At 37.9% G+C, this 27969-nt stretch overlaps 1 protein-coding gene across 7 annotated transcripts in view; it reads left to right on the forward strand.

The window, feature by feature from the left end:
- LOC132400865 (centrosome and spindle pole-associated protein 1) overlaps positions 1–27969 on the forward strand; it is a 150337-nt gene that overhangs the window by 80765 nt on the left and 41603 nt on the right. For all 7 annotated transcript variants that reach the window (XM_059982382.1, XM_059982352.1, XM_059982359.1 and 4 more), the window contains 6 exons: positions 6208–6319; positions 7263–7383; positions 10930–11077; positions 11987–12130; positions 16136–16248; positions 18275–18424. In XM_059982382.1, the coding sequence (XP_059838365.1) occupies positions 6208–6319; positions 7263–7383; positions 10930–11077; positions 11987–12130; positions 16136–16248; positions 18275–18424 (788 nt within the window). The remainder of the gene's footprint in view (positions 1–6207; positions 6320–7262; positions 7384–10929; positions 11078–11986; positions 12131–16135; positions 16249–18274; positions 18425–27969) is intronic.

Here is a 27969-nt window from a genome sequence, read left to right on the forward strand (position 1 = left end):
GGAAAAAGAGGGATGTCTACAATAGATATAGGCAGCATGGAGTAAAGGAATTGCTCGAGGAATATAAAGAATGTAAAAGGAATCTTAAGAAAAAGATTAGAAAAGCTAAAAGAAGATACGAGGTTGGTTTGGCAAATAAGGTGAAAGTAAATCCAAAAGGTTTCTACAGTTATATTAAAAGCAAAAGGATAGTGAGGGATAAAATTGGTCCCTTAGAGAATCAGGGTGGTCAGCTATGTGTGGAGCCGAGGGAGATGGGAGAGATTTTGAACGATCTCTTCGGTATTCACTAAGGAGAAGGATATTGAATTGTGTAAGGTGTGGGAAACAAGTAAGAAAGTTATGGAACCTATGACAATTAAAGAGGTGGAAGTACTGGCGCTTTTAAGAAATTTAAAAGTGGATAATTCTCCGGGTCCTGACAGGATATTCCCCAGGACCTTGAGGGAAGTTTGTGTAGAGATAGCAGGAGCTCTGACGGAGATCTTTCAGATGTCATTAGAAACGGGGATTGTGCCGGAGGATTGGCGTATTGCTCATGTGGTTCCATTGTTTAAAACGGGTTCTAGAAGTAAGCCTAGCAATTATAGACCTCTCAGTTTGACATCAGTGATGGGTAAATTAATGGAAAGTATTCTTAGAGATAGTATTTATAATTATCTGGATAGACAGGATCTGATTAGGAGTAGCCAGCATGGATTTGTGCGTGGAAGGTCATGGTTGACAAACTTTATTGGATTTTTTGAAGAAGTTACGAGGAATGTTGACGAGGGTAAGGCAGTGGCTGTAGTCTATATGGACTTCAGCAAGGCCTTTGACAAAGTTCCACATGGAAGGTTAGTTAAGAAGGTTCAGTCGTTAGGTATTAATGCTGGAGTAATAAAATGGATTCAACAGTGGCTAGATGGGAGATGCCAGAGAGTAGTGGTGGATAATTGTTTATAGGGATGAAGGCCGGTAACTAGCGGGGTGCCTCAGGGATCTGTTTTGGGCCCAATGTTGTTTGTAATATACATAAATAATCTGGATGATGGGGTGGTAAATTGGATTAGTAAGTATGCCGATGATACTAAGGTAGGAGGTGTTGTGGATAATGAGGTGGGTTTTCCAAGCTTGCAGGGAGCTTTATGCCAGTTAGAAGAATGGGCTGAATGTTAGCAGATGGAGTTTAATGCTGAGAAGTGTGAGGTTCTACATTTTGGCAGGAATAATCCAAATAGAACATACAAGGTAAATGGTAGGGCATTGAGGAATGCAGTGAAACAAAGAGATCTAGGAATAACAGTGCATAGTTCCCTGAAGGTGGAGTCTCATGTAGATAGGGTGGTGAAGAAGGCTTTTGGAACGCTGGCCTTTATAAATCAGAGCATTGTGTACAGAAGTTGGGATGTAATGTTAAAATTGTACAAGGCATTGGTAAGGCCAAATTTGGAATATTGTGTACAGTTCTGGTCACCGACTTATAGGAAAGATATAAATAAATTAGAGAGAATGCAGAGACGATTTACTAGGATGTTACCTGGGTTTCAGCACTTAAGTTACAGAGAAAGGTTGAACAAGTTAGGTTTCTATTCATTGGAGCATAGAAGGTTGAGGGGGGATTTGATTGAGGTATTTAAAATTTTGAGAGGGATAGATAGAGGTGACGTAAATAGGCTGTTTCCGTTGAGAGTAGGGGAGATTCAAACGAGAGGATATAATTTGAGAGTTAGGGGGCAAAAGTTTAAGGGAAACACGAGGGGGTATTTCTTTACTCAGAGAGTGATAGCTGTGTGGAATGAGCTTCCTGTCGAAGTAGTAGAGGCCAGTTCAGTTGTGTCATTTAAGGTAAAATTGGATAGGTATATGGACAGGAAAGGAGTGGAGGGTTATGGGCTGAATGCGGGTAGGTGGGACTAGATGAGATTAAGAGTTTGGCACGGACTAGGAGGGCCGAGATGGCCTGTTTCCGTGCTGTGATTGTTATATGGTTATAGGTTATAATGCCTTTACAAATCCTGGGGTCTTTCTCTATTGAATCTTAGATCAGCTTGAAGTGAACATCAAAGTAGTATAGAATCAAATTCTGATTACGTAAAGCATTTCAACATCATGGACAAAGCAAATAATTTTTTTTTGATAAACAGGCTGCTGTGTACTGCAGTGATTCTCTGATATTCTGTTGACAGCACATCCTACACCTGTCACCTTTACCACCTGGGTCCAGGACAGCAGGTCCATGGGAACTCTTCCACTTCAAAGTTCTCCAAATCATATTTAATCATAAATTAGCTTATAAATATATTGATGTTGTTTTCAGTCACTGAATCTAAATCTTGGAAGACAACAACATTGGTATTAATGGAGACTCTCCTTCACCTTCTCAAAGTATTAGCCATAATTCTTTATATCTTGTCACTAAAGCAGTTTTGGAGTGAAAGAATGGTTGGATCACATCAGTCTAAATCCAGCCTGTCCACATGTACATTTTTCAATTACAGTAGGCAGAATAAATTGATCATTTACACACATGAGAGATTTATTTGCTGGTCAATATGCCAGTGGCATTTAGGGCAGGAATGAAGGTCATCTCTCTCTGTTTCAAAGGATTCTTCATGTCTGTTTCTGTAACAAATGTTTTTTGACTGGTCAGGGTTGTTCACCCTGAGCTGAACTTATGAACCTCGAGGACCAGCGGACCACTCTTAGTCTGGCCTCTACCCTTTGACCTGTTTGCCATGGGTGATCTTACCAAGAGCCAAAGCACAAGACCCTGATTCCAGCCAACATAGCTCTCTGGGTCATTGAGGCACGCAAACCTTCAAATCCTATGACAAAGTTGTGGTCCTCTTAGAGGACATGAAAGATGTGAAGTAAGATGTGCTTTAAGCTGCAAATAGATTATGGGCACCTTCCCAGGAATGCTCTGGCAACTTTTGAATCCTCGGGTGATCAGTAACGTTTAAAATAATGAAATGGATTTAAATTATTAGTACAGTATTTCAAAGCATTAAAATAAAAGATAAGTTATCTTGGTAATATATTGACATAGAAGTTGAAGATTGGCTAATGAACAGAGAACATCAATAGTAATAAAAGGTTATTTACAAGTTAGGAGCCTATGATCAGTGGCATTGACACTGCAGTTGTTACATGTTTGAGGGATGGACAAGACTGGTAGTGTTCCACAGTACAAATGCCACAAGTATGATAGAGATGGAGGGAGAGTTGTGTTTTCGATTAGAAAGAACACCATGGTATTATTCAGAAAGATATTCATGGGCAATTGTCTGATGAGGCTATTTGGGTGAAACTCAGATATAAGAAGGAAGTTATCACTTTGATAGGACTGTAGAGTAGCCCTCCCCTCACTTCCTGGTAATCAGTTGGAATTAAGGGAGCAAATATGTAGGGAGATCCCAGATTGCTGTATGAATAATGGAATTTTTAATAGTAAGTGATTATAATATCCATAATACAGCAGTCGGCAACATTTGTGGAGGTGGATATGATAGGGTCTTTTAAGAGACTTTTGGATAGGTACATGGAGCTTAAAAAAATAGAGGGCTCTGAGTAACCCTAGTAATTTCTAAGGTAGAGACATGTTCTTTGTGGGAACTTTGTGGGCTGAAGGGCCTGTATTGTGCTGTAGGTTTTCTATGTTTCTCTATAGACTGGGACCGCCATGTCCTAGCACTTGGATGGAGTGGAATTTGTTAAGTATGTAAGGGGAAGTTTTCTCATGCAGTATGTGCATGGACCTACTAGAAAAAGGGCAACACTTGACCTTTTGAAAATGAGTCTGGGTAAGTGATTAAAGTGTCAGTAGGCGAGCACATTAATTAGGACCAGTAACCATAGATCTATTACTTTTAAATAGTTAACAAGAAAGATAGGACTGGTCTGGAAGTTAATTTCTTAAATTGGGGCGTCTAACTTTTGATGTTAGTAAACATGAACTTGCAAAGTTTAACTGGGAGAGGCTGCTTTCAGGTAAAGGAATGTCTGGCAAGAGGGAGACTTTTAAGTGACAAGTCCAGGATCAGCATGTTCGTTTTAGAATGAAAAGTAAAGCTGGTAGGGTTTGAAATCCTTGGTTGATGAAGGATATCGAGGCGCTGGTAAGGAAAATGAAGGAGGCATATGTCAGGTATGGATAGCTGGGATTGAACAGATCCCTTGAAGAGTACAAGGAATGTATGAGAGTAGAAATGGTCTTATATTGTGCTACCTTGCAAATGAGTCCTAGAAAAATGGCAGCTCTGACGTGTGATTATTTTTAAGATAACATAATGATTTGAGTTTCTGGGGAAATTAGGAAGGTGCAGGATAGATGTATTCCAAAAACAAAGAAACACTTAAATGGCAAAATAGTACATCTGTGGCTGACAAGGGAAGTCAAAGCTAATGTAAAAGCAAAAGAGAGGGCATACAATAAAGCAACATTTAATGGGAAGATAGAGGATTGGGAAGCCTTTAAAAACCTACAGGAAGCTTATTCAGTTATATAAAAACGTAAAAGCAAGATGGGAGGTGATATAAAGCCACTAGAAAATGACGCTAAATAAATAACGGGACAAGGAGGTGGTAAATGAACTAAGTGATAGTTTGCATCAATCTTCACTGTGAAAGATACTGGCAGTGTGCCAGGTGTTGAAGGGTGTGACGGAAGAAAAGTGAGTGCAGTTACTATTACAAGTGAGAAGGTGTTGAAAAGCTGAAAGACCTAAAGGTATATAAGTCACCCAGACCAGATGACCTGCATCCTAGGGCTCTGAAGGAGGTAGTGGTGGAGATTGTGGAGGAATTCATAATGATCATTCAAGAATCATTGGACTCTTACATTGTTCTGGGAGGATTGGAAAATTGCAGGAAGGCAGCAGAAAGGAAATTATAGATCGGTTAGCCTGACCTCAGTGTTTGGGAAGATGTTGGAGTAAATTGTTAAGGATGAAATTATGGTGTACTTGCTAATATAGGACAAGGTGCCACACATGAGTCTGCTTACCAAGTTAAGAGCCTATGGTATTACAGGAAAGTTACTGGCATGGCTAGAGCATTGGCTGATTGGTATTAGGCAGTGAGTGGGAACAGAAGGATCCTTTTCTAGTTGGCTGCCAGTGACTAGTGGACAGAGGTTGTTGTTAGGACTGCTTTTTATGGTGTATATCAATGATTTAGATGATGAAGTAGATGGCTTTGTTGCCAAGTGTGCAGATGATATGAAGATTGGTTGAGGAGCAGATATTGTTGAGGAAACAGGAAGGTTGCAGAAGGACTTAGACCAACTAGGAGAATGGGCAAGAAAGTGGCAAATGAAATACAATGTTGAAAAATACATAGTCATGCACTTGGTAGAAGAAATAAAGGTGCAGACTATTTCCTAAACGGGTAGAAAATCCAAAAATCTGAGATGCGAAGGATCTTGAGTCCTTGTGCAGACCACCCAAAAGGTTAACTTGCAGGTTGAGTCAGTGGTGAGGAAGGCAAATGCAGTGTTAGCATTCATTTCAAGAGGTCTATAATATAAGAACAGGGATGTGATGCTGACCTTTATTAAACACCGGTGAAGCCTCAGGAGTGTTGTGAACGGTTTAGGCTCTTTATCTAAGAAAAGATGTGCTGGCATTGGAAAGCTTTCAGAGGAAGTTCACAAGGATGATTCTGGGAATGAAAGGGTTATCATACGAGAAATGTTTGATAGCTGTAGGTCTGTACTCACTGAAGCTTAGGAGAGGTGGGGGGGGGGGGGGGGATCTCAATTAAACCTTTCAAATGTTGAAAGGCCAAGACAGAATAAATGTGTAAGAGAATGTTTCCCATGGTGGGGGAGTCCAGGACACAAGGGCAGAGCCTCAGGGTAGGTGGCTGTCCATTTAAAATGGAGATGCAGAGAAATTTTTTTAGCTTGGGGGTGGAAATTTGTTACCACAGGCAGCTGTGGAGGCCAGATTATTGGGTTTATTTAGGGCTGAGGTTGATAGGTTTTTGATTGGCTACGGCATCAAAGGTCACAGGGAGAAACTGGGGAGTGGGACTGAGGAAGAGAAGAAAGGATTAACCTTGATTGTATGGTGGAGCAGATTTGATGGCCCAAATGGCCTAATTTTGTTCCTATGTCTTATGGTCTTGTACTTAATATTATTTAACAATATTTAGTGTTCTATAGATTTTATGTATTATTTACTCCAAAATACAACACCTAATCCTTTAAACTTTATGATATAGATGGTCCAGGAGTCATTGGAACACATCCTGTATCCTTGATCAACCCTCAAAATGGGCTGTCCAATGTACCCATGCAAGGTTATCTACATAATTCGTCGGTAGATCAATCTTAGTAAGTTTTATCTTTCATCATCTTCCATGTTCTAATTATCTGCAATTTCAACTGCTTGTGCAGTTACGTTTTAAAGTATCATGTATTACAGAGAATAAAGCATATATCATCGAATTCTCCAACTTCCGGTAATTCCTTCCCCCCCCCCCCCCTTCCCTCATCCCAGTTTCACTCTGCCTCCTCTTCCAGCTGCCTATCACCTCTTTCATGATCCTACCTTCTTCTACCCTTAGTGCTTTCCCCTTACATTCCTTCTTCACTTTTCCTCCCTATCCCCTCCCTGCTTCCCTTCCCCCACCCCTTGATCTTTCCTCTGATGGTTTTTCACCTGGCACCTACCAGCCTTCTCCTTCCCACCTCCCCCCACCTTCTTTATGGGGCCCCCGCCCCCTCCTTCTTCAGTCCTGACAAAGGGTCTTGGCCCGAAACGTTGACTGCTCGTTTCCACGGATGCTGCCCGACCTGCTGAGTTCCTCCAGCTTGTTTGTTCGTGTTGATTTGACCACAGCATCTGCAGTGTACTTTGTGTTTAGCATGTATCATTTACTGCCTTGCAAATGACCTTATTAAAGAAATTCATGTCAAAGAAAATGTAGCCTAACACTTGTTCTTGAATGACTACTTCTAGTATGTAGGTGACCAGAACTTCACACAAAATTCCAAATGAATCATTTTAAATGTCTATCTTATAGAATGATAATTATAATGAAAACAACACACACAATCAAAACCTTGTTTGCCAGAGTAAATCAAAAGGGCTATTGACACAGGTAACAGTCCAAAACCTACTATCATCTGCCTACTTGCTGTTCATTTTACTTTATGAATATCATATATCAATATGAAAATAATATTAATTATTCTCTAGGTTATTTGAATGTTAAATTCACGTGACATTATATAACATTAGTCAGCAACTCTTAAGTCTTCATTTCATTTGCAGTGTGCCAAATGTTCGTGATGCCTCTACTTCTAAGAACTTAGATGGTGGATTCTTGCCAGAGCAACAAGCATTTTTATCAAAGGAAAGTACACAAACTTACCAGGATTTCTTGAAAAAGCAGGTGAAACTATGTTTAAGTTTCTCATTTCATGCTATTTAGTTTGTCAATTTCTAATAAGTAAATATGAATGTTTTTGAATTTTTTCTATTCCACCAAAATAAATCTTTAATTAAAAGTTATTAGCATTTTAAAGCACAATAAATATTAAGTGTATTTATTTTTTAAAATTCAAGAATAGTAAGTTAACTGAAACTTATTTTCCCATAGATGTTTCTCTTGCTTTAATGCAAACTGCATTGTCAGTTTTGAATAGCCTGCTTGTAGTGGAATATCCCAACCTTTTTGAAAACTATTGGGATAGTTTGTTTTTTCAGACCTTACCAGTACAAATGGGTAAACTTAAAATGCACCACCCTATCCCATGACCTCTACTATTTGGCCACATGATGGCAGCAGACACATGTGAAAGTGCCACTCCAAGTGAAAATATCCTGAGTGGGAAATGTATCATTCATTCATCATTGCTGGCTGTAAATCTTGGCGCTACCTGCCAAGTAGCAATCTGAAACTACATTTGCCAAAAGGTGATTGCGCCATTTTCTTTAAGGTAATTAGGACTGGGTAGTATATACTTGCATAGATAGCAAAGGCCCCTTAGTATAATAGATAAGAAAAATATCCAGAAGTCCCTCTGCTATTGCATCATGTGCACAATAGGACCAATTGAATCATTATACTCTTCATTTTCTTTCTCCCAAAGTAAAAATGATTAAAACAAAGTATTTTCCCATTCAGATATTTGACAAATGTTGATATTTCCATCAATGCTTTTGCTGTCTTGCCTATAGGGTTCACACTTGAACAAATGTTATGTCATCTTGGTTCATGACACTGGCACTCACCTGATCTTCAAGGTCAACTATGTTTAAGTAGAAAACCCCAAACACAGAAATACAGCCTAGATAAGCAATGCCCACAGGTCACTTGCTGGGTTGCCATGATTATTTTTACCTTCTTCAGAATAACAGTAACTTGCATGTAAATTTTGTCTTCAATCCTGTAAAATGTATCTGGGTGCTTTGTAAGGGGAAGAAAATTGGCACCAGCCCTGTTTGGTTAGTTGTCTAATATCTTGATTGAACAGAAAACTTTAAAGATCTTAAAAGAAGTGAGTGGCGAGAAGTAATACATCTTTGGTGGGGGAGGGGAAAGGGGGAAAGCAGGTGGGAACTTTAGAATGAAAAGCACAGCTTGCTGTTGTCATGTTCACCCATTAGGGCATGACTGATCTGCATCAATTATAGAAGTGAAGACATGGAAGCAAAGGAACATGGGGTTATTTGCCATTCTGTTCACTGACACCAGTCTACTCTGCTACTCAGTCAGAAGAGCTCTAGTTAATGAAAATCTAATAGCCACTGATTAAAATTAGTGATCACTTAGAATCAATTGCCATCTCCAAAATAGGATTTCAAATTTTCATCACCCTAAGTTAATAGAAGTGTTTCTTAACTTCAGTCTGTTAAAACTAGGAAAGCCTAGTTTTAATTTTTAGATATGCTGCTTTGTCCTACACTTTGAACTTTGAATTTCACAATTAGTGAGAAAACCACCCTCTCATCAAATCACCTCATAATGTAGGATCATACGCTGCACAAGGGAATATGATCCTAGATAATGATTCCCAAAGTCCAGATATCAATTTGGTATCTTCCCTTAGATTTTTCTTATGGCATGTTACATGGAGCTGCACATGGTATCTTTGCTTTGTATAGCTTTAGTATCTTGTATCCTTTTATATTTTAGTTCTATATGTATAAAAATTGCATTGTATACATTTTTGATTATATTCTGGACCTTTTGTCATATGATCTATATACATGCATACCCAAGTCCATTTGGATTCTTAGGTTTTCACTACTAGGAGAGAAACAGATTATTTATTCCAGAGCAACAACGCAAAACACTAGAAAAACTTAGCAGGTCAGGTAGCATCCATGCAGGGAAATGAACATTTGATGTTTCAGGTTGAAACTCTACATGATTTATTCCACACTTTGTAGGTACAAATAGATAACTTCATATATGACTTCCTTGAAATCCATTTGACACTAGTTTGCATTTTTTGTATTGTCTATTAATAGCCCTAAGTGTTTCTGTTTGCTTTTTCCTAACTGCTTACATTATTTCAGTTATTTATAAATACAGTCATTAGTTGAACACAGATCTTTAAGTTGAGTTCTAGCCCATTTTGATGGCTGAATCAATAATCCTTATTTATATGGACTTCAACATTAGCTAAGACACTTTTTTCAAATACCTCTTTGAATTCCATATAAATAATGTCTCTTGTCTGTTACTTCACCTTTTTTCAGTTGGGTTCTTCAAGCATGACTTGTTGCTTTTATAATATATCCTTATCTGGTTCCTCTATTTAATTAAAAATATCATAGTATACATCCACTATGCCTGATTACAAACTGATATTTTCTGAAGTGTAAAAGTAAATTCCTAACCTGGCCTATTCAGCAGGCAGATTCAGCAGTGCAAGTGCAGACTGTTTGCACTCCTTCCTTGCACTCCCATGATGAGTCCAGTTGAAGCGCATAGTTGACAAAATCCCAGTAAACACACATTCAGAAGTTTAGAACTCCATATTCATGCAAGCTTACTTGGGGAAAACTTGTCAGTTTTAAACAGATCTTCTGGGTTCCCCAAGAAAATCTGGGTCATTGTCCTGGTTTAACCCAAACAAATGCTTCAGTGTTAGGTTTATTTCTGCCTTTTTAGTAAAAGGCAAAATGCAACCTTCGGTTGAAAAAGCACTTGTTAATCCTCACATGCTAGTTTCAATTGATGAATAAATCAGTATGGATTCATTTTTAATTCCAAGTGCTCCCTGTCACGTTTTGTCACCCTGACAGCATGTCTCTCTCCAGCCGACTTCATCATGATCATCATGACTCCAGTATTTCTATTATTTTTTAATGTTTCTTAATTGTACATATGATTTTTTATGTTCTATCATTGAGCAGCAGTGAATCATCTGATCGGCCTAACAGAGTTCTCTTTGGGAACTAGTTGACTTGATCAGCGTTTCTGATCTGGCTATTGTTCACAATTGCAATTAATAAAAAAAATGCACAAAGATAATTTATGCTTAGTTTTGGAATTTATGTAAGTATACATAAGTAGAGAATAGGTATATATAAGTAGAGAATTTATAGGCAGTCTATGTAGTAATATATGCCCCATATACAGAAAAAAAATACTGAAATGGTCAAAAAATCTTTAACCAAAGTTACTTGGCTTATTTAATGTAAATAATACATTTTGTTGAGCATGTCTAGGTTCACATCATATTAATATCTTGGTTTCCATTGTTACATCTTTCAGGTCAATTGCTTTATCAAATGTATTTCCATTTCATTGTCCTGATAAATATTCTGGGACGCTATCTTCAAGGCATTACTCCCATTCATTTTAAAAATTATTATTCATATCGCACCAGGTTTGAGTTGGGACATTTGTTCTTCTAAGCATGCTATATTAGTATCCTGAGTACCTTTTAGGCAATTATTCTTCAGTGCTTGATGTTTTCTATAGATGCAAGAAAGAGAGGAAAGGAAGAGAAAAGAAAAGGAGGAAACAGAGAGATATGATGCAAAACTTGAGCAGGAAATGAAAATATACAATCCATGGGGAAGAGGAGGAGGAGGAGCACCTCTTAGAGATGCAGAAGGAAATTTGCTAAGTATGTTTTTTTTCTTCTTTTAGTTTTGTCATATTCAGGTTTAGGAATATGCTTAGCCATTATATATTCTACCGCTATTTAGTAGTTTCATCGACAGAACATAATTCAGATTAGCCCCAGTTCTTGGACTTTGGAGATGAGTTTGTCTGGAATTATAGTATTGAAAGTGGAGCTGCAGCCAATAAACAATAGTCTAAAATAGGTCCAGATATTTCAGAGAGGAGCGTAGAGCCAGGAAGAAGGCGTTCACCATAGACCTGTCTTAGCAGTAGGCAAATTGCTGTAGGCTGAGGTTGTTTGGCAGACTTGAGTTAAATGTGTGACATGTACTTCATGATGGTGGATGTCAGAGCCACCTAGCAATAGTTATTAAGGCACATTACCTTATATTCTTAGGTACTGGGATGAATATGGTCTTCTTAAAGCCGGTGGGAACCTCAGATTTAAGCAGGGAGTGGTTTAAAAATGTTTGCAAATGCCTCCACCAGCAGATCTGCACAAGATCGAAGACACAGCCAGAGGCACCATTTGACCCAAATGTTTTCTGTAGGTTCACAGATTTTCAAGCCAGTTATGAATTCTGACGGCATTCTTCTTTGTAATTTTTGATATTGTCAACGTAATTCATGTTTTTGCTATATTTCAATAAAACTCGTGGTTAAATGGGCTTCTTCTGTATATATCATTCTCCATATGTACTTGCATATACGCACAGAGGCTTGCATTTTACCTACTACTCTTTAATAAGGTTGGGTTGGATTTGAACAGATGTGAAAGAAAGGCACTCCATTTATTCCCCATTGACTCTATACTTTTAAATTTAAAGATCTAAAGCTGTTATACAATTTATGATTGTGTTTATTTGTAATCTCAAATATATTTACTTTAAACATATGACATTGCAAACAGCTGATCTGAAGAAAATGCATAAGCAGAATGAAAATGCCTATAGAGACTTCCCTCATCAAGGAAATCAAGACTCCAAAAATACAGTACCCCTTAATTTGAATTTAACCAGACCAGGTGCGGATACTCCTCAACAGAAAGCCCAAGGTAAAATCATGTTCTAATGAATATTGAGAACAATCTCTTGTATAAATATTCATACGTTTTGCTGGCTAGTATGTCATTTATGCATTTTTATTCTTTTGGTAGTCAACTTTGTTTGTAGCTATTGTCTAGAAGAAGGATTGCTTTTTATATTAGATTACCTGTTCCCTCTTGCTTCACCCTCAAGATCATCCGGCATAGCTTTCTAATCCTGATGAGATGTAGGTGATGTGGCTTTGACTGAGTGGCAAGATTAGTGATGTTCATATGTCACACAGTTTAACTGATGCCTCTGTAAATGCTGCATAAGTGAAATAGACAGTGGTGGTCCACATTGAGATATTGCAGTCTGTTACTGAGCGCTCAAGGTTGTGTAAGGGCACCTGAGCAATACAAAAATTACTGGAGGAATTCAGCAACTTATGTCTGTTGCTCTAGATTTCCAGCATCTGCAGAATCTCTTGTGTTTATTATTAAGGACATTTCAAATGTCTTTGTTGTAAGTTGAACATTCTTCCATTTTGCAAATTGTATCAATTGCAAGGCACTTCTGTAGGAGTACGGTAGTAGAATAAGTAAACAAGGGTAGAAATTGGACTTCACAAGGCTTTTTAATTGTTAATTTTTGGAAAGAGAAAATTAGATTGGTTTTGTTCTAGATTTGCAGTTTATGTTTTTAATTGTTGCTTATAAGCATCATGAAATTTGTATATTAAAGATGAGGAGAATAGTTTAAACTCAGTAATCTTCCTTCATTGCAGTTAGATCTTGACTATCAAATAGCAGGAGAATGTGGCATCCATTTAGGATGAGATGAAGAATTTCTTAGACAATTATGAATGTTGGAAATTTTTACTATTTGTGAATCTAAGTAAATATATTCAAGACAGAGTTATATAGATGCATGGACATTGGAGGAATCAGGATCAAGGGTTTTGGCCTGAAAGATCGACTCTTTATTCTTCCCTGTAGATGCTGCCTGGTGTGCTGAGTTCCTCCAGCATTTTGTATGTGTCACTCTGGATTTCCAGAATCTGCATAATCTCTTCTGTTTATGTTCCTGTCAACTAACTTGTATTTTTTGTATATTTACTTTCATATTTCTGCAGTATTCTTAGCTTCTTATTTAGAGAATGCTCTGATTAATGTGCTTTACCATGTTAAACATCATTTGCCATTGTTTTATTAATTCACATTGTCTGTCCATTTGAAGCTTTGTTGTGGATAACTTACCAAAATGAGAATCTTAAAGCCTGTAACAAATTCAAATCTGATCACAGTGCCTCTTCTGGGAACTGGAATAGACCCAGTTGATTGATTACCTTCTCCTGTGTTCTCCTATATTATGTGAAATTGCTGCTCTTACCCAGTTTGACCTTTTTGTGAATACAGGCCCACAGCAATCTGTTTTACTCTTAACTGCCCTCCTGATATCTCCTCCTCTCTCAGTCACAGCATGTCAGTAAGTCTAACCAGAAGTCCACAATCTGTGCGAATTGGAAATGACATTTCCACCTCACTAACAATCAACACTGGTGCACCACAGGGATGTGTGCTTAGCTGACTGCTCTACTCTCTCCACACCTATGATTGTGTGGCTAGGCATAGCTCAAATGGCACCTATAAATTTGCTTATGATACAACTATTGTTGGCAGAATTTTAGATGGCAACGAAATGGCGTACAGGAACCAGATATAGCAGTTAGTTGAGTGGTGTCTCAGCAACAACCTAGCACTCAACATCAGCAAGACCTAAGAGCTGATTGTGGACTTCAGGAAGGGTAAGATGAGGGAAAACAAACCAATCCTCATAGAGGGAGCGAGAGAGCAATTTCAAGTTCCTGCATGTACATGTCTCTGAGGATTTAACCTGCACACAACATAATGATGCAACTATAAAGAAGGCAAGACGGCAGCTATATTTCATTATGAGTTTGAATCTATTTGGCTTGTCAACTAAAACACTCATAAACTTATAAAATGTACCTGGGAGATCATTCTGAATGGCTGTATCACCGATAGAATGGGGTATGGGGTGCTACTGCACAAGATTGAAGTAAGTTGCAAAAACCTGTAAATTTAGTCAGCTCCATTATGGGTACTAGCTTCAGTAGTATCCAAGACATTTTCATGGAGCAGTGCCTTAAGAAGGTGGCATCCATCATTACAGATTCCCATGACCCAGGGCATGCCCTCCTCTCATTGTTACCATTGAGAAGAAGGTAGAGAAGCCTGAAAGCCACCCACAGTGATTCAGGGACAGCTTCTTCCAATTTGACATCCAATTTCCAAATAGACATTGACCCATTTACACTACCTTACTACTTTTTTTTATTTCTGGTTTTTTTTTTGCATTACTTATTTTAACTCAATTATTTCATAGACATATATACACTTAACGTAATTCAGTTTTTTAATGTATGTCAGGTGTTCCAATCAATGAGATGAGATTGCAGTTGTGGGTTGTAGAGGTGCCTTGCCCTATAAAAAAAAGGCACACAAAGTCGAATTACTTACAGCGCCTGCTCTTCTCAAGAAAGATCTGTTTATGTGAATCATGCCTCATTCAAAATAACGTTCAGAGGACTTTAGAAGAAGAATTGTAGAGAGGCATGAAGCTGGAAGAGGCTACAAATGCTTGAGTGTTCATCAGTCCACAGTAAGAGAAATTGTCTACAAATGGAGGAAACTCAGTACAGTTGCTACTCTCCCTAGGAGTGGGCAACCTGCAAAGATCACACCAAGATCGCAACGTGCAATGCTGAAAAGAGATGGAAAAAGAACCCAAAGGTACAGCAAAAGTCCTGCAGAAATTTGTAGAACTTGCTAAAGTCTCTGTTTGTGCGTTCATGAATGGTGTTCATGGAAGGACACCACGGAGGAAACCGTTGCTCTCAAAAGATAACATTGCTGCTTGTCTCAAGTTTGCAAAAGACCACCTGGATGTTCTACAGTGCTTCTGGGATAATGTTCTGTGGACAGATACTGAACTTTTTGGCAGAAATGCACATTGCTATGTTTGGAGGGAAAAGGGCACTGCACACCAATATCAAAATCTCATCCCAGAGTTAAAGAAGTTTTGTAAGAAGGAATGGCGTAAAATTTCTCTAAGCTGATGTGTAGGACTGAGCAACAGTTACTGGAACTGTACTCTTTTCCATAGATGCTGCCTGGCCTGCTGAGTTACTTCAGCATTTTGTGTGTGTTGCTCAGATTTCCAGCACCTGCAGATTTTCTCTTGTTTGTGATTGAGTTACCAGAAATGCTTGGTTGATGTTATTGGTGTACGGGGGGAGGGTCACATCAGTTACTGAAAGCAAATGTTCATTTACATTTTCCAACAAATACATGTAATATTGGATCATTTTTCTCAGTAAATAAATGATCAAGTAGAATGTTTTTTGTGTTATTTATTTAATTGGTTTCTCTTTATCTTGTATTAGGACTAAATGAAGATCTGATCACATTTTCTGTCACAACTTTGCAGAATTAGAGAAAATTTTACAGGGTTCACAAACTTCCTAGCATCACTTTGTTTCTATGTTTCACTGTATATAAATGACAGGTAATGACGGTTTAAGTTTCCAATAAGAGAGAACTTAATCAACTTGCCATGTCAATTGAATCGTCAACAGCATTACTTCCTTGAATATCAAATTCTCAGATTCACCAGAAACTCAGCTAGTTCAGCCACATAAAGACTACAGCTTATATGAAAGATCCTAGAGTCTTTTCAATAACAGCAGAAGATATTGGAAATATGCTAGAGATGATGTCTCTATGGTAACATTGGAGATGCTTAATACAATACACACCTTGTGCGGTTGATTCGAACTCTATGCACCAGTTCAGCCATCTGTTCCTTCTAATAGCAAACTTCCCAACTTTGAATCTATTTAGTTTCATTTTCTTTACCTTCCCTGAAATAAAAGTTAACACACTCAAATTAGTTATTTAAGTTTGAAAATGTTTCGAGAATGAGTAATTTATTTTTGTTTTTTTTTGTAGGGTTTACAGTTGCAAATGCACCACAGATTTACCAAGGAAACCCAATGATTGAACAACATACTGAAAGAAAAGTACCTGATCAGGAAAAATATAAAGAATACCTACGCTTACAAGTAAATACAGTTGAAGATACTTCTTAGAAAATTTCCTGTGGAACTTTTTTATTCCTTTCCCTTAATCCATTATTTGAAATTATAGTTGCTCTATATTATCTGGAAAAATTCAGTTGTGAATCAGTTGGGTTGCCATTGGATTAAAATGTTCTGAGTTGAAAGACCTTCGTACAATATCTAGGCTGCAACCTAGAAATTCAGATGCTTAACTCTTTACTGACTGTGTGTCATTCATCTGAAAATCTCAGTTGTCCTGATTGTTTGTGATTGTGGTTGCTGGTAATCCTCCCTCCTCCCATCATATAATCTCTGGCCTAAAGAATATTTTCCTACACGTGCCTCATTGCGGAATATTAGCAATAGATTTTTGCTTATCTGAAAACAAATGCTCAAGTGAGATCAACACTTCTGTGTGTTCATGAAACTTTTCACTTCTGCATGTAATTGCAGCTCGTGACATTTCTCAGCATGTAGTAAGTCAGTTACTATATTCAAATACTCAGTAAAGAACTGTCGTGCACCATGATCACAGATACGTTTCTTTGGAAGTGGATGAAGTGTTATTCCAGCACAAATTGAAGGGCCGGCCCCCACGTGGTCAATCGCAGAAGTAACATATGGAATCTTAGTGTGAAATCTGCACCACAGCAACTGAAATTGATACCTCCACAATTTCTAGCTGTCATTTTGGAGTACTTTTGCCTCTAAATCTGAGGTTCTGATTTAGGCCCCACACCAGACATTAGAACAGAAAACTAAAAGTTGGTATACAAGTGCAAGACTGAGGGAGTAATTTGTATAGATTTATAAATAAAGTTTCTTGCAGGAAGTTTTCTTTGGTATTCTGACTAATATTTATCCTAAATTAGTATCAATAAAACACACACTATCTTGTTATGATCCCATTTGTGCTCAAACTGGATGCCATATTTTTGGCGTTCAAAATGAGGGAACTTTTCAAAAGTATTTTAGAAGCAAAGTGATTTGGAGTTCCTGCAGCTATTAATGATGCTGTGTAAATATAAGTCTTTCTGTGTCAGCTGTTCATTATAAACTTGTATTGCCAATTTGGAATCCAAAGGGAATCAAGATTTGATCACTTTGAAAGAGAATGTAACATTTTCTGGTCGTCTTGGTAGGCAGGAAGTTCCATGAAAGATAGAACAGATTATAATTTACTGATCTTTTTGTTTTTAATAATGGATTTTTGAAAATTATTTGTTTTCTTGAAGCAAATAGCTCTTTTAGTCTGGGGAAAGTTTTAAGTAGTATGTTAAACTGAAATACACTGAACGTGGGGCAAATGCTACTACTTTCAATGAAATAAATACAAAAGGTAGTTTTTTTAAAAAAGTTAATTCAGTGCAGTCTTGTTGACTCAAATACTGAATGGCCAGTGCCTTGCCAGGGAGAAATTTTGAAAACCATCTGAAGAACAAGTGGTGCAGTTGTTACCCTGCCTACTTCAGAGTGGTCTATCTGGCAACATATCTAGCTGGTGATGCAACAGCTTATCAATAGGTTTATGGCCACCTTGTACTTTTACATAGCAGTTTGTCACTGTAAATATTACAGAGCTGAGTAAAGCAACAAGATGTTCCAACTCATCATGATACATACAGCTTTAGTGATGATCATAATTAATTATAGGGGACTAAATTAACTAAGTTAATCTGATGTGATGAAGTGGACTTACCATCACATGAAATAAGTGAGACTCTATTCTAGATTTCATTTTGGGAACTAATTAGATATGAATTAAGCTTCTTGTACTTAAATAAACCAAACCATTTTCTGTAATTAAATTTCAGATTTCATTTTGTTATTACTTATGCTAAATTAGTCAATGACTCTTAAGCACAGAAAATAGAACTGATAGTTTCAGCATGGATACTGAGCTAAATTTTTTTAGAAATCTGATTTTCCTGAGGTTCTGATGATGTGAAGTACAAGGAATTGTTGTAAGAAGTTGGTTCTAGAGAGAATTCATCAGAATAACTTTTTATTACTATTCATTTGGTTTCAGATTGAGGAAAAGCGACGCAAAGCAGAAGAAGAACGTGAAAAATGTAAACTTGAAGAGCAACGAGAGGAAAAACGATTAGCTGAGCAGAGAGCACGAATTGCAAAAGAACTTGAAGAGGAGCAAGAAAAGAAACGACGTAAAGAAGAGGAGGTAATCTTTCTTGTTAGACTAATAATAGATATTGCACATTTTAAATTATTGCTGTATTTAATTGAGAAACACTACGTATTGCAAAATGAATATTTTCTTTCATTTTAAATAGGTGTTTAATTATTTCAAAGTAAATTCAGTTTTAATTCAAGCTCACTATATCTGTGGATTTTATTACTTTCCATTTAAGTGCTGTTAAAGAGATGGAAAGTGTCATGGTAGGGCAGTCTTGTATCCTTTTATCAGCCAGGATTTTGGCCTTTTTTAAGGCGATTCTTAAATAGTCACTCAAAACACCCATGGGAATTTTCAGTTGTGTCATTGCATTCAACAGTATGGACAAGGAAAGGTATGAAACAAAACCGTTGGTCTGTATTCATTATTTGTTAAAACATTTCATTCTGCAGTTCTCTATGCACAAGCTGCATCTTCCTCTGCTTCATGCATTCTTCCTATATGTCCTTAAAAACAGGAGTGATGTATTCTGACCACTTTTCTTGGCAAAGCATGACCCTATGTCTGCAGTCCTGTCTATAAATGAATCTCTCTTTACTCCTTTTCTAGTTTCATTAGTGATAATTCCAAATTGAATATATCACAGGCCCTTAATTAAAGATAATTTTTAGCTATTTACGGTACTCTATCAAACCTCTAACAACAAAAGTTAAGAATTTTCTTTCCATTTAAGTATACTTGTCATCACAAGTATTTTCTCATGTATAGGGTTTCTCATTCCTAACACTAACCTGGTGAATCTATCCTGCATACTCTCTATGGCTTTAACATCCTTTTTCTTGTACAATAATCTGTTATTAGGAAAGAGTGACTGAGCACTTAGACAGATATGAACTGAGAACCAGCATGGATTGTAAAGGGTAAGTCGTAAATAATGACTTAGTTAATTTTTTTGGAAAGGTGATCCAGGTGATAGATGGAGGGAGTGGCAAAAATTGTCAAAATTTATATGGGCATTCAAAGGATATTTGAAAAGATTTCATTTAATAAAAGAATGATAACAAGCTGGGGAATTTAATAAACTGAGAATGCTTGGATGTGGTTTGGGAAATAGGACATGGAAAGAATGTAATTAACAGTAACCCCAGTGATCTGGGTTAGGAGGAATAGGTGGGGACTTTAACTATAATTACAAAAGACTTGGAAAAAAGAGTAGGGTCACAAACAAATATTGTAGATGTAAGTGATGTTTATTAGAGACTTAAAAGATATTACATGTGGAGAATTATGTCAACCAATTTGAAGAAGAAAAATATGAATATATTTTATATATGAGAAATTCAAAAAAGTGGAGGGATAGAGAATAAGTAGTCCAAATATAGAAATAAGTAAATATTATTAGGCAGGTAAAGATATAATGTTACAAACAAACTACTGGAGGAACTCAGTAGATCAAACAGCATCTATGGGGGAAGAAAGGAATTGTTGATGTTTTGGGCCGAGACTTTGCATTAAATTGTTCGTTGCAACAAATTCCAGTAGTATCTTGTGTCTCCAGAAAATATAGCATGATAATCTACTGAAATGCACACATTTATTCAATGCAAACAGGAACAGGAAACAGTGGAAGTTAGTTTAGTTTTATAAAGTTCTTACTAGACTTTATTTAAAGTACTGAGTTTATTTATGGGGATGAATTTACCTGGGAGGGATTGAAGCATAAATTCACCAGGCTAAAGGTGTTAAGGTGAAGACACATTACATTCATTAAACTCATACACCATATAGTGTAGAAGTTTAAAGGGTGTTCAGTTAGGGCGCTTAAAAATGAAGAATTTAAGAGGGCAAGTAATTTTATGGGTGAATTAAAAAAAAAGGCACTAACTTGTATTTGGGCAATGGTGATTAAGGGCAAAGCCAGGTGGTATTGCCTTTACATAAGGGTACTGGAAGTTTATTTCTGCAATCCTCTAATACTCCATAAACTCTTCAGACTATGTTAATTGAAAAACTGAACACAACAATCAGCATGATAGATTTTTATTTGTCAAAGATGGTAAGGTTTGAAATGAACTTAAGAATGTAGAGCTAGGTTGCAGATGAGTACAACCAAAACTATTACAGAACAAATACATGGGTCCACATGCTCTGTATTTGTTACTGTTACTTCCTTTTAGTTTTAAATCTTCATTCTATTTGCATTTCTGAGTTCATATTCAATTCCATAGAAAAGATTTCTAACTCTTTTATTGTCCAAATATTCTGCCTCCCATCTGGTTCGGCCAATTTTATATATTTGCTCTTCAATGTTTGCTTGTACATTCCTCCAAATACATTTATGGAATCTCTTCCAAGGTAGCTTATTTATGAACTTTCTGAAAATCAGTGCTTTGCTAATCTTCTATACTATCTTCAGTGTTCTTTTAAATTTATGCCTACAATTGAAACAAAAAAACAGCAGATGCTCAAGTCTAAAACAAAAGTAGAAAATGCTGGAACCGCTCAATGGGTTACTGAGCTGATGGGTCAAGTCAGGATTCCTTTACCCAGAACTGGAAAAGTGGAAAAAAAAACATTTATTGAGTTCTGAAGGGAAAATAAAGGAGATGACTATGATAAGGTGCTGACTAAAGATGTCAAGGTAGCAAATGCTTTAAAATTTGGCATCTGGTGACAGAAAACCAAAAAAATAATCTAATTGAGGGATAAAAAGGGTTGTATATAATTGTTAAATTCAATATGGAAATCTTGAGGATTTATACATTCAGATGAAAATTTAGCTACTGTACCTGGAACTTATGTTTGGAGCAATGTAGGAAACTGACAACAGAGGCATTGGACAATGAGCATCAAAGGCAGTAGTTTAGGAGTGCCCTTGTGGACTGAACAGGTGTTCCATAAAGTGCACACTCAGTCTGCAGTTAGTTTTCTGATACAGAGTACACCACATCATAAGCACTGAATAAAATGCTCTAAATTGGAAAAACTTCAAGTGAATTGTTGCTTCATGTTGATGGGTCCCTGGATGGTGGAAAAGGAAGGGCAAGTGTTACATTACTTGCAATTTTATTGAGAAAGTGAAAAAAGGGAATGGAGATGGAAGATGGGACTAGAGATTCCACATGTTTCTTCATAAAGCTGAAGGGCAATTTGTTTCTACAATTGGAAAATCTGTTGTTCTGGCTAGTGTGGTGAAAGTTCAGGATAAGTGTAACCCAAACCTTGCTTTGGCTTGGAAAAGAGAATATTGCGAGCACAAGTTTAGGAATATAGGTATTTAGTTGTGAATCTTCTCAACCATGAAAGAGGGGAAAACCAAAATTATCTCATCAAATCAAATCAACTTTAATCATCATTCAACCATACATGGATACAGCTGAACAAAACAGCATTCGTGTGGGGCCAAGATGCAAAACATACATGGCACTTCCAAAAGAGCGAGTGGAAAAAAATAGTCACGCAAAAAAAAACAGTTATATAGCCCAAGACCCCTGAATGACATGTCTCTCAAATTGATGGGATGGTTCCTGGCCTGTCATTTCACCAATCAAACACCGGAGGGCAGCACCAACAGGGTAGATCAGCCCCCAACTGAGCTCGGACACCATGTTTCACTGCCTTCAGCACCTCTTCTCCTGGAATGCAGCAGCAGGCAATCCACCGACCTTGCTATAACCGAGGCTATGCAGCTTCCATTCCACCAGTCACGCCACTAAACAAGCGAAACAGTCCTGCAGTATCTTAAATTATCAATGTCCAATGGATAGTCTTGTGATCGCAAGAGAACCGTCCAAAGCAATCACCCATTGTCCCACTGCATGCTTCCCTCACACACAAATTCCAGTGTCTCTGATGCAGTTCATTCAAACCCAATCTGGCTCCACCAACACCTGGCTGGCTACTCCAACCAATGAACTGCTCACTGATGGTCTAGACCTGCATTACTCAAAGTTCTTGGAGCCCAGTGATCATAAAAAAAATACATTTAACAAAGGAAATTTTCCTTTGTTTGGCCCCCAAGAGGTTTGCTGCATCTGAACAAGTCACCATTTATTGGGAGAATATTGGGTTCCGTTGTTTCAGACGTGATAGAGGCAGAGGGATGAAGGGTGGGGGGGTGGCTTTGCTAGTCAGGGAAAATATTACAGCAGTGCTTTGGCAGGACAGATTAGAGGGCTTGTCTACTGAGGCCATATGGGTGGAGCTAAGAAACAGGAAAGGTATGACCACATTAATAGGGCTGTATTATAGACCACCCAATAGTCAGCGAGAATTGGAGGAGCAAATCTGCAGAGAGATAACAGACAACTGCAAGAGACAGAAAGTTGTGATTGTAGGGTATTTTAATTTTCCACACACTGATTGTGACTCCCATACTGTTAAAGGTCTAGAGGGGTTAGAGTTTGTGAACTGTGTTCAGGAAAGTTTTCTCATTAATACAACTAGGGAGGATGCAATAATAGATCTATTAGGAAATGAGTTAGGGCAGGTGATTGAAGTGTGTGTAGGGGAACACTTTGGTTCTAGTGATCATAACGTCATTAGTTTCAACTTGATCATGGATAAAGATAGATCTGGTCTTCGGGTTGAAGTTCTAAACTGGAAAAAAGGCCAAATTTGAAGAAATGAGAAAGGATCTGAAAAGCATAGATTGGGACAGGTTGTTCTCTGGCATGGATGTGATTGGTAAGTGGGAGGCCTTCAAAGGAGAAATTTTGATAGTACGGAGTCTGTATGTTCCTGTCAGGGTTAAAGGCAAAATGAATAAGAATAAGGAACCTTGGTTCTCGAGGGATATTGGAACTCTGATAAAGAAGAAGAGAGAGGTGTATAACATGTATAGGCAACAAGGAGGAAATAAGATGCTTGAGGAGTATAAAAAGAGTAAGAAAATACTTAAGAAAGAAATCAAGAGGGCTAAAAGAAGACATGAGGTTGCTTTGGCAGTCAGGGTGAAGGATAATCCTAAGAGCTTCTGCAGATATGTTAGGAGCAAAAGGATAGGAAGGGATAAAATTGGTCCTCTTGAAGATCAGAGTAGTCAGCTATGTATGGAACCAAAAGAAATGGGAGAGATATTAAATGGGTTTTTTGCATCTGTATTTACTAAAGAAACTGGAATGGAGTCTATGGAAACAAGGCAAACAAGTAGGGATGTCATGGAACTTATACAGGTTGAAGAGGAGGAGGTGCTTGCTATCTTGAGGCAAATCAGAATGGATAAATCCCCAGGACCTGAAGGGGAATTCCCTTGGACCTTGAAGGAGACTAGTGTTGAAATTGCAGGGGCCCTGGCAGAAATATTTAAAATGTTGATATCCACGGGTCAGGTGCCAGAGGATTGGAGGATAGCTCATGTTGTTCCGTTGTTTAAAAAAGGCTCAAAAAGTAAGCCAGGAATTTATAGGCCGGTAAGTTTGACATCGGTAGTAGGTAAATTATTAGAAGGAATACTAAGAGATAGGATCTACAAGTATTTGGATAGACAGGGACTTATTAGAAAAAGTCAGCATGGCTTTGTGCGTGGTAAGTCATGTTTAACCAATCTATTAGAGTTTTTCGAAGAAGTTACCAGGAAAGTGGATGAAGGGAAGGCAATGGATGTTGTATACATGGACTTCAGTAAGGCCTTTGACCAGGTCCCGCATGGGAGGTTGGTTAGGAAGATTCAGTTGCTAGGTATACATGGAGAGGTAGTAAATTTTGGATTAGACATTGGCTCAATGGAAGAAGCCAGAGAGTTGTAGTGAAGGATTGCTACTCTGAGTGGAGGCCTGTGAGTAGTGGTGTGCCACAGGGATCAGTGCTGGGTCCGTTGTTATTTGTCATCTATATCAATGATCTGGATGATAATGTGGCAAATTGGATCAGCAAATTTGCTGATGATATGAAGATTGGAGGTGTAGTGGACAGTGAGGAAGGTTTTCAAAGCTTGCAGAGGGATTTGGACCAGTTGGAGGAATGGGCTGAAAAATGGCAGATGGAGCTTAATCTGGACAAATGTGAGGTATTGCACTTCGGAAGGTCAAACCAAGGTAGAACATACAAGGTAAATGGTAGGACACTGAGGAGTGCAGTAGAACAGAGGAATCTGGGAGTACAGATACATAATTCCCTAAAAATGGCGTCACAAGTAGATAGGGTCGTAAAGAGAGCTTTTGGTACATTGGCCTTTATAAATCAAAGTATTGAGTATAAGAGTTGGAATGCAGTGGTGAGCTTGTATAAGACATTGGTGAGACCGAATTTGGAGTATTGTGTACAGTTTTGGTCACCTAATTACAGGAAGGATATTAATAAGGTTGAAAAAGTGCAGAGAAGGTTTCCAAGGATGTTGTGGGGACTTGAGAAACTGAGTTACAGAGAAAGGTTAAATGGGTTAGGACTTTATTCCCTGGAGCGTAGGAGAATGAGGGGTGATTTGATAGAGGTGTATAAAATTACGATGGGTATAGATAGAGGGAATGCAAGCAGGCTTTTTCCACTGAGGCCAGGGGAGAAAAAAAAACAGAGGTTAAGGGTGAAGGGGGAAAAGTTTAAAGGGAACATTAGTGGGGGCTTCTTCATGCAGAGAGTGGTGGGAATGTGGAATGAGCTGCCAGATGAAGTGGTGAATGCAGGCTCACTTTTGACATTTAAGAAAAACTTGGACAGGTATATGGATGAGAGGGGTTTGAGGGATATGGCCCAGGTGCAGGTCAGTGGGACTTGGCAGAAAAATGGTTTGGTACAGCCAAGAAAGGCCAAAAGGCCTTTTTCTGTGCTGTAACGTTCTATGGTTCTACAGTTCTAATTATGAAAAAAAAGACTTCTTAAAGGTACAGGTGTGGAAAGTCATTATCAGAGCAGCTACAACAAAGACAGAGAATGTAGAAGAAGGTCCTTATAGAAAGCAGAATAGGAAAATGTGCATTTACTGTTGAAATAGTTGAGATAGCCAAGAATTTCAGGAATATCAGTTGCTAATGTATCTCCTGAGATGAGTATAGAGATTTCAACAAAGAAAGGGAAGAGTCAGAAGTGGATTAAGTGGAAGGGAGAACAACATGAAAATTGACAACAAATTAATGAATTTTAGGTTCTGTACAAGGACAGGAAGCAACACCAGTACTGTTATATAACAGAAAAAAAAGATGAATGAGACTGTTCTATATATTCAGTAAAGATATAGGTAGAATTTATCCCATTCACGTTGCTGTGGTACACCACTGACTTGGAGAAGTTAACTGGAAATGGAAGAGAAGCTGTTCAATATAAGAACATGTTTAGCCAGCTAAAGAAAATTAGTAGAGGGAGATTTATTGGATCTTTGAGAAAGAGAGAAGGCCCTTCATCTGTAGGATGGAAGCACAGAAGAATTACACATGCATTGTAGTAAGGATGAGTTAATTGGGATTAGGAAATTGGAAAAAGTTGAAGTGCCAGAAGATGTCAGAGGAATCATGGATGCGGAAAGGAACTGGACAAGGTTATCTTAGTTTCAATTTGTTTTGTTCATGTCGCTCGTAAGTCTTCAATTTCTGTTTTATTTTTAGAAGTAATTGTTACCATGATAGCTTTAGTTAGTACTACATTACAAACATTCCTTCATTTCTCGCAGCCTTTCACCTCTTTTCAACTTAAAGCACGCTGCCAGATCTGCTGAGTGCTTCTTGCATTTCTTATTTTTTTATTTTTTATTTTTTTTAATTAGTTTTTCAAAACATTTTACAAATTAAAAACCCCAAATCCCAATGAGGAACATTAAAACAGTGCAAAATTAAGCATACAATAACAATATGCTACAAAGGAAGAGAATTTAGCAAAAAAAAAAGCACCTAAATTAAAGACAAGTAAGCTTAGTGTCCTCCCCAAGCCCCACAACACAAGAAAAAACAACAGCAACTCCAGACCAACCACAACACAATATAGAGAGTCTTATTTTTTTTATGCATATAACAAAGTTGTGCTGGCATATTTATTATGAAAAATGCTTGAAATTAATGTTTTTATTTAACTTGCATAACTCTAATGGGCTAGGCTTAAAAGATTCAAAGGTTCATAAAGGTTCAAAGGTTCATTTTATTATCAAAGTATTTATGCAGAATACAACCCCAAACACCCCCAACCCACCCTGGCATAAAAGCTAACAGATCACCTAAGCTCCCAGCTTGCCAATTGGCAATAAGAAAGAATCGGTGAGAACATGAAAAAGACATAAAACTGAAAGGGACCAATATGAACTACAGTCCTAACCATAAATCCCAGAATTTTGATAACATCTCCAAGAGCATTGGGACCCAACGGCCTCTCCGACGGAAGCGACTTGACCCAGCTAACTATGAGAACTGCTCGCTCTCCTCCACATTTGCTTTGATGTTTCAATCTTCCTCGATGCTTTAATTAATGAGAAATGTAGTCATTCATGGTCCCTTGTCTCGTCTCCTCACTTTTCCTTGTGGTTTACTGGTTTGTGTTGATTTGTATTTTCAGTGTTGCTGCACTGAGTGCTTGTTTTTATATTCATTGTTGGTTAGGCCAACATTTACCACTTGTTCTCAATTGTTATTGTGAAGCTGCCAGTCAAACACAGCCTGCCATTCCGAAAGGGACCTGTTAATCACTGCTCTTTGTTTCCTGTCAGCCAGCCAATTTTCAATCCATGTCAGTACTCTGCCCCCAATACCATGTGCCCTAATTTTGCCCACTAATCTCCTTTGTGCGACTTTATCAAAAGCTTTCTGGAAGTCCAGATACACTACATCCACTGGCTCTCCCTTGTCCATTTTCATAGTTACATCCTCAAAAAAAACTCCAGAAGATTAGCCAAACATGATTTTCCCTTCATAAATCCATGCTGACTCGGACTGATCTTTCTACTGCTATCCAACTAAAGTTTGTGAAAGTTAGTCCATAGCAATTAGGCCAGTCACAGCCGATCCAGGAGCCCATTAGTTTCAGGCCACAGCCTCAGTTCAGCATATAGCCGAGTAAACTGTGCGGAGCAGCGAGTTGAACACCGCCCCATCCCTCACTTCCAGCCCCAATGCCCTGACCTTATCGATCTGGCTCAAAGCTTAAGTCGGCCAAACAGTGGGCCATTCCTTGCTCTGAAGCCCAGACCTGCCACCTTCATTCAGTCCAGACCTTTCCAATTTTGCCCAGTGCTTAAATTGGTCAAACCTCTGCTTGTTCCTTGCACTTGGGCCTGGGTCCTGCCACCTTGATCTAGCCCGTACCCATCACACCTCAACCATTCTGCTTCTCCAAGACTTCAGTTCACACTGCAAAAATGTCAAGTTGTATAGGGGATTGCAGTGATCATTTTTGAGAAAGAGTGTGATTAGTAAAGTAGTTAATAATTTTTTGCTGTCAGGAAGTTGCCGCTGTACTTCACGAGCACCATCTTAAAATTTGTATCTTCTAAACTCTATAACTCATATACATACTATGTCAATCACTTTATAAGCCATACATAGATAATGAAGTAGTTGTTATTCCAGATGTGATGCTACACAAAAAATCCCTATAAAAGATAAAGAGCACAATAATTAAATAATAATATGGAAAAACACACAATAAATATAAATACTTATGATGGCTTATATGCA

The sequence above is a fragment of the Hypanus sabinus genome, chromosome 1 (assembly GCF_030144855.1).
Source record: "Hypanus sabinus isolate sHypSab1 chromosome 1, sHypSab1.hap1, whole genome shotgun sequence".
Taxonomy (NCBI): Eukaryota; Metazoa; Chordata; class Chondrichthyes; order Myliobatiformes; family Dasyatidae; genus Hypanus; species Hypanus sabinus.